The following is a 15000-nucleotide window of genomic DNA, read 5'->3' on the forward strand; positions in this document are numbered from 1 at the left end:
ACGGAGTGGCCAAACGCACGCAACATTGTCATCATTTTCTACGCAACATGTCAATGTTCATTTGTCCCAGGCCCCTGGCGCGCAAGAAGTGGACCTAACGCGCATGCCCTAGGGCAACACTGTTGGGTGAACATAGCCAAACGAGTACAACATCATGAAACATCCAAAATGCTTGCACGAAAAATTTGACCGTTTTCAAATTTGATCCACGCTCCATACTTTATTTCTATGCAGAAATTACACATGTAAATGTTTGGTTTTCAGTAACACTTTAAGACACACCCTCTCAGTATTTTTCAGACAGTACCTGTAGTTTGAAAAGCAAGCTCCACTATCCCCTCATCTTCATCAGAAGCCGCTAAATGAAACACCGAGAAAACGTTCTTCCAACCTGACTTGATATTGTGAGCCTGCGAGTGAACCATTTGGGCAACGCAGCGGACTACCATATCACGAATCGTAGCAGATCTAAAGCAGACGTAAAAACAATGGCGTTTATACAACCGATTTACCTTGCAATGATCTCTGTAGTAACACCATATCTTAGAAGCACATCGAAAATTCAAACAACGCTTTCTAAGTATGAGTGAAAGCAGGAAGATAACTGTCAAAATTTCTTAAAAGAATAGACCTCTTTCAAAATGGCGGCCAAATAAATATTCCTTTGTTTTAATGCAAGTAAGCCTTTCTAGCCTCGCTACGAAGAGCAAATTTCAAAAGAATTTTTGTTTCAAAATGAGGGCAGTAGGTGCAATTAACAAAAGTACAAAACAATGTAAACAACATATCGCACAAAAAGGTACATTTATAGAAGGGTCTCCAAGGTTGTCTTACTGCGAAAGTGTAAATTTTACTTCGGTTAACGTTCTTACATTTCGCAATGCATATTACCAACAAGTGACATTTTTCCACTTTCTGTTTGACTACTGATTGTGCATTAAGGGTTACTGTTTAGCACCACTTACCTATTTTTCTTGACAATATATTCAAATGGTCTAAGAAAATCCTTTTGAAAGCGAAAGTTGGGCAACTCTCCCTTCTCTAAAAACTTCATGGCGAGTTGGCGCAAGGAGTCCACGCAGAAAAACGCCACATCTTCATTTGGATTACAACCACACTGTAACAGAACATTTACATAAATGACTGTGCTTGTCTTTGTCTTCGAAAAACAAACACAATAAGGCTTTCAATAGGTCAATTTACAGTTGTTTGCTCAGCGACCAAGCCTATTAATGGCTGCGAGGCTGCCGGTGACCTTGCATTGATACAGACCTCACTGCTTTTATCATGTAAATTGTGCTGTTGTAACGCTAATTAGTCCATATCAACATTACAAAAGCATGAAGGTTTGTATCAAAACAGGGTCACCGGCAGCCTCGCTTCCATTGTTAGGCCTGGTAACTTAGCCACAACTGTAAAATGGGCTATTCTCGGGAAAACATCCCCGCTTTCGTTTTGCACAACATGTAGTACAGGAAAAGTAAACACGTGTAAATTGAGAACTTAAAGCCACGACAACGGCGACGGCAACGAGAAGGTCATAAATTTGCATATTAAGTGAGCAAAAACGATAGTTTTGCCGTCGTCAGCAAAACAACAACGTGAAATAGCCAAATCTGAGGTTTTTTGAAGAACGTCAGCTCTTTTAGATAACTTTTCATCTTCTCCTCTAAATAAAGCGCTGTTCCGACCAGTGTCAATTTTGAGGAACTACCACACCCTTGTCACATTAAAAAGGTTGTAATAGTCACGAAGTGACTACAACAACGCGAATTTATATTGTGATATGACGTTCTCGTTGCCGTCGTCGTAGTCTTCGCTTAAGTTCACTAATATGTACTTAACTGGTGGTTTCCCTTAGCAACTAAAACAAATTATCAAAAAAAAAAAAAACAACAAGGATTGTAATTGGTGAGCAGCAGATCAGTGACTTGATTTGATTACACGTGATTTCCCGCGCTTGGCGCCAGTTTCGCGCATTTTCTTTTCGCTATGATTGGCTAAATTCAAAGTGTAAATACAACCTTTCAATAAATCGGAAAGCTCGACGCCTGTTCGGGGCACTCGGTTTTTTTCCGATGATGCCCGAGTCACTGTTCATAAATTCATCTCTTTACAGGGTACCTTGTTGAAGTGATCTCCCAGCACAGCCCATATTCTACTCCATTCCAATCGGATCCGGTTCATGTTGTAGTAAGATATTTCAACTATTTTCTGTAAACTGAACATCCGCGGATGAGTTGGGTTTGCAAGTTCATCAGATGAAATGGCGCCTAAAGCTTGCACGAAATCCACTGAGGAGAAGAGAACAATGCTAAATTACGATACAAAGGTCAATACAGCGCAACAAATGTAGATAAAATTCGGGAAATTTTAACGTCCTATTTCATGAAAGTTAGGTCATATCGGCCAGAAGTTGAAGTCTAATGCAAATGACTTGACCGGCAATAATTTAAAAATAAATACTTTAAAACACCACTGTTTTTCATAACTTAACCTTCGAAACGTCAGTCTTACCAATTGAATCTCCATCAAGTTTAGTGGATCCCGTAAATATTCTGAAAATGAAAAAAAAAAAAAAAGAATTACAACAAATTTCTGGCGTTAAAAGCGTACCTCTATGGTTTTTAAGGCATACTTATATAATCTAAAGGCGTTTAAAAAAGCCTTTACCTGTCTACAGCTACCACAACACTTTGCGAACTTGTCTCTCCGACTGTTTCTTGAATGTAAGCAATTTTCTTGGGATCTGAAGTTACAATTTGAAGGAAGAATAACGAACAACTATTTGCAAGGTCTTAACATTCACATGAAAAGTACTAATACAGAGTACCGAGCATTTTAACTGCATAAGCGCCAAGGGAACACTTGTGGTCAGCGGTCTTATGCTCGCGGAATAAAGAACTTCTCTTCAATACTGAATACACCACAATGGGGATACATATAGAACACCTACCCACGTGGAAGAAAGATTATGTTTAATATGTTATCGTACTGTATTATAACTGTATCGTTACATTCTTCATCTCAAGCGACAGATGCGCATTTTTCCTTCGTGTTTTTCTTTCCTCGTTGCCCTTAATTTGCCAGCCATGGGAGTATTCTCCATCTAGGACCTAGCTACTTCTAGTGGGATCACCTGGGGCCGGTTTCTCGAAAGTCCCGAAAGTTAACGGGCCATTTTCGGGTGTCACAATTCCCTCTGTACCTCAAGTACGGAGAGGATTTAAGTCGTCAAATTTCACAGTCAGTTTGCTTTTTGCTTCCTTGAAAACATGTTAAAAGATCGGCTTTCCAAAATAAGCGGTTGGCATTTTCACAAATGGCTTTTCTGGCCCGAAAAGTTTTCGGGACTTTCGAGAAACGGGCCCCCGGACACGAAAGATACTTAACCTAGACTAAACAAATTTACTTTCTACCCGGCTTTTGTGAGATGTAATGCTGGATTCTCCAAGAAATGCAAAAAGGGATTTGCAACATACCATTAACCAGTTCGTGAGCTTGTGAGGATGCTAGTCCGGCCGTACTGATAGACACGGGGGTAGATGAACCGAGCCCCGCCCCTCCTGTGGGCCCCATAGTCTTCACTCCGGTACCAATGAGCTGAGCTAGCTCTAGCTGAGATATACACTTGAGAATCTACAAAATTACACCACTGATCAACGTTTTTGTTTTAATGTTGGTATGCCCTTTAGGGGAAGTGGTTTTCAAGGAGGCGACATTTTCTCTTGTCAGGCCACCATTTTGTGTGCCAGTGTGTTAAGAATTGGAACCCAAGCCCCTCATTGATGATTCACTTTAAGGTCCGGTTTATTAAGGAAGAGATTTACTTACTGATGATTGGAAAAAACACAAATCAAGCATTTAAGGTTTCTTCAAATATGCCCCAGTAATTATCAGTACACAGATATCTTTAATGTATGGGTTTTGTTACGATTCACGAGGTTTGTAAACAGGTGTTGCTTCAGAAGGAGAATACGGTTAATCGTGTTGGTAGTCCGAGGGATTTAACAAGAACATAGGGATTCCTGTAGCATGAGCAAGGTACTATTCAAGATGAGCAGACCAGGGATGGCACTAGGATTTTCCAATCTGGGTCCTGGGACCCGCATGTTCGGCCAAATTGGGGTCCCAAGCATTTTTTGGGGGTCCCAAAATCTTGGTGACCCTTTGCGAGAAAAAGAGTATGTTTTAAATTATGAGAAAAAGAGAGTAACCAACTTGGAATTAATATTGACGCATATGCATATGCATAGGACCGGCCGACAAAGGCTTTTTCTAGAGCCGTTACATTCATTCCTGGACAAGAACTCTGTTAATGAAAGAGCACCCCCTTCCCAAGGGTTTACGCATTACTGGTTTGCTCCCTTAGGAGCAACGAACAGTGACGTCTTTTGCTATATATTTGCATTCAGTGACTTGCAGAGTACATTCCTCTGAAGAAGAGGAATTTGGTTTTAACCTTTTTAGATGTTTTAAACCCCATTTCTTAGAACTTCAGTTATGAGCACAGATCGCTCCAACAGTTTTACAAACACCAGGATATACTGACAAATCAAAGCAAGTTGTGTGAGTTATTTAAGTCAGTGCCTTGCGTCCTGGGACGCATTAAAATTTCGATGATGCATTTTTTGGATTTTATTTGCGTAAAAATGCACGATTTCTGCGTTAACGCGATCCCTGCAGACCTTGGGCGCTTTATTTAATATGGGAGGCAGTGTGGCCCAATGGTTAGGGCGCTTGCCTAGAGATCCGGACTGAGATCCCGGGTTCAAGACCCACTCTGACCACTCGTTGAATTTGTTCCCTGGTTCAACTTCCCAGCTGCACTTGTAAGTAGCCAAATGGTCGGTCTCCTTCCCAGCTGGGATTCTTAACAGTTATTGTTGTTCTGTTTCGTCGTTTCGTTAACTGTGTTTCATTGGCCCTGAAAAGCCCTTATGGGGAGCGATCAATTAGAATGTATTGTATTGTACTGTGCTTGAACTCGCTTTAAGTAAGAGACGAAAACAGCCCATTCTCCAGGATGGGTTAAATTATAAGGAAGCTCATTCAAATTTTCATGGAGATTACCTCATGCCACGCCCTTCCGAGGTAGTTCCCATCGGTCTGTGCAACAGTTATGAGTGTCTTTATCGTGTCGATGTTCTTAGTTTTGATTTCATGAAGTCCGGCTGTGGCTGTCAGAAGAGTGAATCGCGAGAGAGCTTGCACGAAACTGTCACGTTCAAGCTGAAATGAAATGTTAAAAAAAGAGATGTTAGAGATGTTTTTAAAAAGACGTGATTCTTCCAACTTGTATGGAAGCCGTTTTCAATTGATTGTTGTTCTTTGACCAATCACAGCAGACACAGACAATCAGAACGAACCAATTGTAATGCAAAGAAAATTCAGACAGTGCCTGGCGCCAGTTCACTTCAAGGGAATCACTACTCCAACAAAACAAAATTAATTTTTAATCACGAGAAATAACCCCTACAGACAAATTTGTTAACGTTTTTTCAAAGATAGCGTTTGCATCACAAATAAATAATTTTCAAAATCGCCTATTTTTGCTTTGCTTTGCGGTTATTTTCTACAGAAAAAAATCGTCTCTTGGTCTTGCAAGGGAGCCACTTGGACACAAAAATGTGATTTACATACCTTCATAAAACTGCTTTAAAACATAACTGACAAAAATCGGTTTATGAATCAGTTTTTAACTTAAATCAAAACTAACTCCATTGTTTTGTTTTGGAAATACGTTTTCGGTATAGCATTTGAGTGGAGTGGTGTCTTTTTTAAAATCAATATTGTGTTTTGTACGATTCATAGACGACTACCACTCCCCGCAAACCTTAAGAGAAGAAATGCTTCCATACCTGCATTCCGAAGATGCAACCGATTCTGATTGCACAGCGAATGCCATCCAAGCACAGGGATGCAACTTGCTGGTCATCACAGTGTTGTAAATTCACGCTGAAGGCAGCCAAGAACGGACTCCAAGTTACCTGCAAGAACAATTTAATAAATGTAGAGGAATGAAAATAAACAATGCAAGCTACTATTCAATAATTACTTCCAAAATATGCCAAGCAAGTTTGCTTGTACCTTGAGATCGAACTGTTTTATTCATTAAAAAAAACTACCTCTCCAGCCTTCGTGCAGAGAGAGACAGGGCTAAGGTTAACACTGCGACCTGCGCCAGGGGCAACGACTTGCAAAACTTTTACACTCCCAATTCCCTTCCAAGGGATAACCAACATACCTTGAACATGGGTCTGATGTGTTCCACGTGTGTCGCAGAGGTAAATGTGGTTTGAATTTGACTGACTCCTTCAATCAGGGTTTTTGCTGTCTGAGCCATCTGTTCCATTTCTTGGTAATACAGAAGTCTCCTTTGCTTTTCATTCTGAAGGTCTAAAAGAGAAAAAGCATGTATGTTTGATGATCTTCTGATTAACCAACGGTCGTCAGGCTTTTGGTCGGTTCACAGTCAGTAATGGCCGAACAAATAAACAATTCAAAACTTCAACAATTAACCGACAAAAGTTTCCATCGAGTACAGGTAAACATTGCAGACTTGAAAACCCTCGTGCTCGGACAAAACTAATTGGGCACGCGCCACACAGGACAACCAATATCTTCGGAACACTCACCGAAATGAAAGGTGAGAGCCCGGGAGTATCCAAAAGACGAGCCAGAAAATTAACAGAACATTGAATCGTTCAAAGGAAAAAAAGACACTCCGTGGAGTGGGGGAAAAAGGGGGGAGAGGAACACTTTCTTCAACAAGGGACGTGAATACAAGGACGTAAAGAGTCAAGATGGTTACTTAATTTCCGAATACAATAAACATCGAGAACATGAAGATTGTAGCTGCGAAGAAGATGCAACAATCCACGTAAGGCTGCACTGTGACATTATCTGTTTATTACCTATCATCTCAAAGAGTTGCTACGCTAAAAGGCTGCTGATAAGGGTGGCCCAGTTGGTTGAGCATCGAGCTGGCACGCGGAAGGTTGCGGGTTCGAACCCCGGGCGGGATCGACATTCAGGACCTTAATATAACTGAGGAGAAAGTGCTGCCATTGTAATTACATCTGCAAATGGTTACACTTTCAAGTCTTCTCAGATAAGGACTATAAAAACCGTAGGCCCCGTCTCAAAAATATCTTCTATGTCCATAAGTTCCCTGTGGGACGTTAAAGAACCAACACATTATTCGAGAAGAGTAGGGGATGGAGTCCCCAGTGTTGTGGCTGTCCTGTTCTCTCCAGCAGAAGTGGCCAGCTTAGCAGTGATGTCTCTAAAAAGGCTTATGGTGTATGAGGCCACCAAAGCAGAAACAGCCGTAAGTCAAAAAGGGACTTTGCCGAGTGCTAAAACATGAAGATGTAGATATATTTTTTTCGGAGGAAAGAAATATCAGTGAAATTATGTTACTTACACATGGTGCTGTATCTGTTTGCATTCTTTGGTGCACTTCTCATTTTAATTTCATTCTGTGAGATCTCGTCGTATATGGACTCAAGATATTCCCGTGGTAAATCTCTGCTGTCATTTATCCCCTTGTTCATTGTAATGTACTGTTCTTTGGTTATTTTTCTCTTCACCTGCAGAAATGAAAAACGGTTGATACGAAGTCTTAAAAAGCTACTTGAATAAAAAAAAGAAGAAGTTCGCTTTTCCTTCAAAATTTTAGAGTGTTTGCTTATCAATGGAACAACAGAAGATACTTCAAGCGAAAAGTTCTTTATTTAATTCATGGTCCACCATAATAAAATCTTGAGAGAGCTCGGTTGAGGTAAAAATGGAGTCAAAGACTCAGCCCTTAAAGAATAAACTGTGTGTGTACAAGACCGATTTGCCAGGAAGCACTGGAGTTTCTGGATTTTAGACAATTAAACTTATGTCTTGCGTAGTTCATATGCTGTGTTCTTAATTAAACGAGTCTTTGAGGTCATATCTCTCATATTGTCTTGCTTTCAAAGAAAACTACAGAGAAACTACCAACTAATTAAATGCAATTTAACTGAGTAAACAACTAAGAGCAACTGCGGTCAATTGATGTCAGTGGGTTGGGTTGTGGGTGGGCTGGGTTGTCAGGTTTTGCCAGCCATGGGTGCAGTCTCCATCTTGGAGATCTTGCCAATCTTCCACTTAGCGACGCAGTTGTTAAACAATAATAAGATTAAATTCTCAACATCGGATAACGCATTTTGCGTGCTCTGATTGGTTCAATCAATCTCGGTTATCAGCTCATATACCTTAGTTTGACCTTAAATATATGATAAATGATTGCGCTAAGCGTTGCTAAGCTAAATATTTCTTCCCCGGAAAGCGAAATTTCTCTCTGTATAAAGCAAAGATAGAAAAAAAACTTTTTTGTGGAAGGATTGGATCAATTCCGACGTTTTGAAGTACGCGAAAGGTAACAAATGTTTTTGTGATGAGCCTACGTCTGTATGACCACAAGGTATTACACAACATCGCATTTTCATCAAGTTTTTCGATTTCGCTCGGGTTTTCTCACTTCCTTCGCCCGTAGTTTAAGGAATTTAATAAAACAATTATTCCATTCGCGCTTGTTGGATGTTAGACTGGTTATAGCCAACTCGGCGCTACGTGCCTCGTTGGCTATTTACCATCTCATATCCAACGCGCGCTCATGGAATAATTGTTAAGTATTTACCTGTGAGTTATGGAGGTCTGTAGTCAACATGATAATAGAATATGCCAATACGTAGGCTGCATCTGCACTGGCAAATACTGTGTTGCTGAAATAAATAATTAATGAACATTGCCTGCACATGTATGGTAATTGCCAAAGAGAGCCTTAACGGCCATCAATAAGGAATAACCGTGTGTGTATCTGACTTCAGTCTACCACTAATACTGATTGCCGAAAAAAATCCTCTCAAAATTCTTCTGTACTGATGAACTTTCTTGAAGCGCTCTTGTACTTTCCAAGAACCTCGGTTGACCAATAATAACTAGGGTATTGCTTTACTAAACTGACATGGAAATGTCCCGTGATGTGGGAACTTTTATGGGGAACTTTATTTCATTTTCCCTTATTACTTTAAAAGGGCTATATCACACAAAATGACGTAATTTCATGACATCCAAAATGGAGAATGAAACATTCCAATAACCACTTAAAACTGTTGAACAACGAAAAATAAATACAGCAAAAGGAAAGAGAAGCAAGGATGGACACAAATGGACAAGATTGAAACGGATTGCATTTGGGTCATCTTGAAAAAGGTCGGCCCGACGTTTTTTGCCTGGATAAAGGTCGTTTTTGCTCAGAATCATCTTGTTGACAATAAAGTTGACAGTTACTTGTGAAAATACACTGTTCGTGGTTAGTCTTACGAAACTCGTTTCATCCCGACCAAAAGACTCAACAGAGACCTTTCTGCGTGGCAAACTCGTTGGGCATCACGCCTAAAGTCCCGTTCGCTAACAAAATGTTAATTTTTCACTCGTGAATTTGCACGGTCTGAAATCCTTATGAGATATAAGGCGAGATTGCTGTCATCATTTTGTTAGCGAACGGGACTTTTGGCGTGATGCCCAACGAGTTTGCCAAGCAGAAAGGTCTCTGATGAGTCCCTTGGTCGGGATGAAACGAGCTTCGTAAGACTAACCACGAACAATGTATTTTCACAATCATCTTGTTTGTGATGTAACGATAATTTTATCAGTAAAGGAATTCCACAATACCATTTTCGAGTTTTAAACTCGTGAATAACAAAAGTTTTCCCCTAAACACCCTAAAATAACGTGACATATCCCTTTTAATGACCAAAACCTTTTCTTAGACACCTTGGGCTAATTATTTGCCGGTAAACAAAGTTTAGATGATGGTTAACAAAATCGACAAGTCATTGTTAATTTGGCCAATACTATAGTACAGGTGCGTAAGACTTTTTCTTTTTAAAAGACTGTTTCTAGAAGCCAACAAGAGAGGAGAAGAGCATTATGCTACTAAACCAACTCACTTCAAGAAAGTTTAGAGCTAATCAAGGATTGTTGAATTTTGTTCCAAGTTATTGTCACAGGGAGTCTCATTTTGCACAATTTAAATGACCAAATTCCAATTTCACAAAATTCTAGGTCTGGAAAATTGAACATCTCAAACTCCATAACTTTCTCGCTTTTTTGAACCCTTTGAAAGAGGACATAAGGCAACCTCGTCCCAAGGGTCTTCTCTGCCTCCATTGTCAATGGAGGCAGAGAACAGAGACCCTGGTAACGAGGTTGGAGGTTGTCCCTACCTTGGATTAGTTTCGAGATATCTACTGGCAAATTTTTCCATGAGCCGATCAATTTTCTGAGCTTCTCCTGGCAGCCGAAAGTTGTTTAGAAACAGTCGTAAAGCTGATACGAAGTCCATATCTGTGAAGTTCAGTTTGTCAATATAGCTGTACATCACTTCCTTGCTGAAACTAAAAGGAGAGAGGAAAACAAAGTCACTACAATGCAGATACAGTACTTTGCAATATTGAATAGGCCATTCCCGAGTTCATGTCTGCCTCCTTTTCAAAGCGAATCTATGTGCGAAGTTTTCACTTTGTTCGATAGGATTCGACTTCATTTTTGGACTTTGGACTTCGGATCGCGATCTGGCTGCGCATGCGTAAGATTTCTCTGTCTTGTAGAAGGCAGTTTAAGAGGGATTCGAACTTGGTATCTTTTCCTTCAGAAGCAATTGCGATGACCACTAAACCACGGAAGACTACGAGACAGATTGACCGGGAAATATGTATTAACGTTGCACGCAATGCAATATCCGGTTATCTTACGACTCTGTAACAGATACCACAATTTTATAATTCTCCCAGTATTGTTAAGAAAAAGTATTACATATTTTTAAATACCAACGTAGAGACTTGCAAAGCATCTGATTTCTGGTTTTGATCGGAATCAATGGCGTTAACAACAGTTTAAAACCTAAACAAATATCCTTGATCGCACTAAACCGTATCTTTGGGTCACGGTATGTGGATTGTGGACTTCGGACTAGGGACTAGGGACTAGGGACTACGGAATTGAAAATGGATATTTACCAAGATATTGTAACATTAAAAACCCACTGAAATACTGTGGACTTAAAGGAAGTCGGCTAAAAATCCTTTGAAGAAAGTGTAGGCTACCCGTAGCCTCTTGTTCTTATGAAAATTAGTTTTCATTCATATGCAAAGTAGAACTAATTACCATAACAAAAACTTCGCACTTGGACTCGCTTTGAAGAGGAGGCAGACATGAACTCAGAAATGGCCAATTGCAATCTTTCAGATTAACCTCCTTGATTGATGGGTTGTTTTTGCGAGCGTGTCCTATTGACCGAGTTGGAAAATACCATAATACGCCCACCCCACCCCCAAATTTTGCATAAGCATTGTTTCCTGTTTCTCTTGGGACTTACAATTGTCCCAAGAGAAAACAAAAGCAATGCTTATTCAAAATTTAGGGGGACAAACCTATTTTATTATATTTCTCACTTAGTACGCGCGCTGTGATTAGCCGATTTTGCGGGCCATATTCTACTTTTCTTTCCCGTGCGCGGGATTAACCTCAGAGATATAATAAATATCTTACTTAACTCGTTTTCTCGGTCCGTACTGTAAGTTACGGATCCTCGTTTTTTTTGCCGGGTTTTTTCTTGGGCCATAAATCAGCGTGAAAAATAAACGGTCCGTAAGTTACAGAACGGACCTCGAACTCGGTCCGTAAGAGGTATTTCCGCTTCGGTCAATTAGGTGAATAATGTTTTTCATTGGTTTGGTTGATGATCTTAAGAAGATCAACGGTTTGTTGTAATAGCTCAAAAAGATGGGTAGCACCCTCTTTCCTTATGCACGTTTTAAACTGATCGGTATAGCTTTTGCTCCTGGTGATGATTCATCTACAGAATGCACAAAAGTCTGGTACTGACAAATTCCAGGGCCCGGTTGTTCGAAGGCCGATTAACTTAATCCAGGGTTAGTGTAAACTTTTGTTTCATGTTTTCAACTTTTTGGTGAAAGTTTGTTTTGCTTATTTTTGTTCTCAATATTAACTTCTTCTAATGTAAAACTTTGCCGAATATCGGCGTTGAACAGCATTTGGGAGTAGAGAAATAAACTCCTTGGTTAATTTTTAATCTGTGATTAGCGTTAATCGGCTTTTGAACAAGTGAGCCCAGGAGTTTACTTAATGAAGATTCCTATGACTAATTTATTCAAAACTGACAATATTACTTTTTTTAACAATTGTTTTGAGTTCCACCTCCAGAGGGGTGTGCCAAACTGTTATGTGATTTTCATTCTTTTCTAAAGGGTAAACAGTGCAACGCCCAAGAAATGAACACAAGTCAAACTCAAAAGAGAAGAGAGCCAGATGAAAAAATACAGTATGCTTTCTTCCTCCATAATGTTGCCCTTGATAAGTTTCAATGATTGGCATCACGACAATGCGGAAGTCAGGCACCCTCGACTACTCAAAATTAAAAAAAAAAAAACTGATCATAAATCATTTTCAGAATAAAGAAGAAACACGGATACATACTGGTCATTGTCTCCAATCAGCTCCCCAATTTGTGTCTACAACAAATTTATACAAAATTAATGTGGTCAACACTATTAATTTGCAAACTACGATAGCACCTTGCCCAATTAAGGTTTCATAAGTACTGCAGATCGAGAGTAAGAACCAAACAAAGCTGGATACCTGACACAGTAAATCAAGGAAATAAAAGCTGCACGATTCCTTCAGATTCCTGAGGAGAACCCTGTGTCTAACACTACCTGTAATCAAGTGAAGCTATGATCTCGCAGTTCTGAACGCAATTTGAGCAATTGCATAGAAAAGCCTGAAAAATAATTTCAGGACTTTGAAGCCCTGACCTCGCGATGAAGGTGCGACACTCTAACCAACTGGGCTATAAAGTCACTGCCTATAATGAATGAGAGAATAATTACCGGTACATGAAACGTTCCTAAATACACATACTTCTATCATTCATTCATTTGCCTATCATGGGATGTAAGTCAAATTTGCAATTGACCAGTCATCCCCACTTGCCTTGATACCTCAGTTGCTGGAGCAATGCAGCGCAATTGCACTGTCATGGGTTCAAGCGTCGTTCAAGGCTGGATTTTTTCCAGGCATTCTTTGCAACTCCTTAAATTGCCACTTAACTACGATGATCCCAAACTCTTAAGTACCATCTAGAATGACTTGTTTGCAAAACCAGTCATTTCCTTACATACAAACAAATTCTCTTTTCTATCCAACCACTCGGTCACAATCACCCTTCCATTTCAAGACAACGGTGACATTAACAACATTGCACAATTACAACCCCCAAAACAGAAGTACTGTACTTTGTCTAGTCGTTCATCAGTGTGTAGAAACTCTGCTACATCATCAGGCTCTGGCCCCAGGAGTCCATTATCTTGAAGATACTTCACCCCTTTTTTTGGGTTCTTGTTAAATCTACCAAAAATGAGTCAAAATTAAAAGACATTTGTAAATTAAAACACAGATTTCTTTGGGGATTGATACAAAAATAATGAACTTCGGCCTAAACAGATGACCATTTTCACTCTGCCACATTTTCCTACATACATGCAAACAAGTGGCAAATAAAAGCCATAGTAAGCTTAATTATTATCATGGCATTCAACTTATTTAACCTTAAACTTAAACGATCATCATATTAGTTTTCAAATAGTCACTGCAGCAATAAGAAAATCTTCAGAGGTACTCATGACCTTCTTTGACTGTAATGCAATTTAGGTGCGACCTAGCAAGGTTGTAAGAAAGACAGTGTGAGTACTGGCTAAAAAAATGAGACCAATTCTGCTTCATCTGGTACAAATGCAAGTGTTTTTAAGCTGTCCCTCCCTTCTGCATGACAGGTTGAGACGGAACCAACCAAGAGACCAAGAGAGACTGGCTTGCTTATTATTACCGAGCTTACTGTATGATTTTAAGACGCTTTTCACAATGAAGTGGTCTACAGACAAAAAATCATCAAGAGGACATTACTTTTCAATTCCCTGTTCCATCAATCCTTTCATTTCTTTCAGTGACTCAAACTGCCTAGGGTTATCAGGAGCAGCAGATGACGATGTTGATGAAGAATTAAGTGATCCCTGACTGCCACCAAAGGACTTTATTTCTGATCCAATACTGACTCGATCTCCTGGCAAACTACTCCTTTCTCCTGAATCCTCCACATCTGCATCAGCCATACTTGCCTTTCTCAAAAGACCAGGAGTATCTGTAACAAAAAAATACAGTAATGTATTTTAAGGGGAGTAACATGAGCACTTGATTCACGCAAGCGTTGGGCAGGTTCAAACTCTGAAGATGAAGGATCGAGTAGCTTTCATTAAAAGGGATTTATTAATAACAAGGGTTAGTATCAAGGGTTATCAATATTCAAATCCTGTAGGGAAAGCTGACCCAAGGAACTTTCCTTTTGAAGAGAATGCTCATCAGAGGTCACTCTTAAGAGGGGCACTGCTTGATAGTTATGCGAGTTTAAATAAGAACACAAGATAAAAATACTAATCGTGTGAAAAAAGATTACACTGCTGCATTCAATTCTTGACTGGAAGCATGACTGCAAGGTTAGAGTGCCAGACATTTCATTTAGAGTTTCTTTTTAAGTTATTCTCCAAAAACTAGCTGAGGTTGTTCTAGATAGTCCCAGTACAACTTTTTGGCGGCCCTTGTATAAGCCGCACCCGTAGACAAGCCGCAGCCCCAATTTAGAAATTTGAATTTCAAAAAAAAAATGGAGACAACAAATTTGAAGTTGCAATGAAGTTCTATTAGTAAACAAACAAGGACAAACAAGTACAGTTTGAAAACACTGACACCATGGTTGTTACGAGCTTTCATATCAATTAAGTCTTTATACAGCGAATTTTCAATTGTCACACCTTTATCTTGTGAGTTTACTATTAAAAAAACTTAACATGCTCTCTTGATGCAATTATTTTGTTCAAGAAGCTCCAT

The 15000-nt window shown here is 39.6% G+C and overlaps 1 protein-coding gene across 1 annotated transcript in view; it reads right to left on the reverse strand.

Moving 5' to 3' along the window:
- LOC137977825 (brefeldin A-inhibited guanine nucleotide-exchange protein 1-like) overlaps positions 1–15000 on the reverse strand; it is a 47385-nt gene that overhangs the window by 16555 nt on the left and 15830 nt on the right. The window contains exons 13-27 of the mRNA XM_068825166.1: positions 14023–14257; positions 13356–13467; positions 12538–12572; positions 10266–10436; positions 8675–8759; positions 7430–7595; positions 6248–6399; positions 5862–5990; positions 5074–5232; positions 3483–3639; positions 2674–2749; positions 2518–2558; positions 2125–2294; positions 966–1117; positions 308–468 (exon numbers count right to left, since the gene is read on the reverse strand). Of these exons, the coding sequence (XP_068681267.1) occupies positions 308–468; positions 966–1117; positions 2125–2294; positions 2518–2558; positions 2674–2749; positions 3483–3639; positions 5074–5232; positions 5862–5990; positions 6248–6399; positions 7430–7595; positions 8675–8759; positions 10266–10436; positions 12538–12572; positions 13356–13467; positions 14023–14257 (2001 nt within the window). The remainder of the gene's footprint in view (positions 1–307; positions 469–965; positions 1118–2124; positions 2295–2517; positions 2559–2673; positions 2750–3482; positions 3640–5073; positions 5233–5861; positions 5991–6247; positions 6400–7429; positions 7596–8674; positions 8760–10265; positions 10437–12537; positions 12573–13355; positions 13468–14022; positions 14258–15000) is intronic.

The sequence above is a fragment of the Montipora foliosa genome, chromosome 11 (genome assembly GCF_036669935.1).
Source record: "Montipora foliosa isolate CH-2021 chromosome 11, ASM3666993v2, whole genome shotgun sequence".
Classification (NCBI taxonomy): Eukaryota; Metazoa; Cnidaria; class Anthozoa; order Scleractinia; family Acroporidae; genus Montipora; species Montipora foliosa.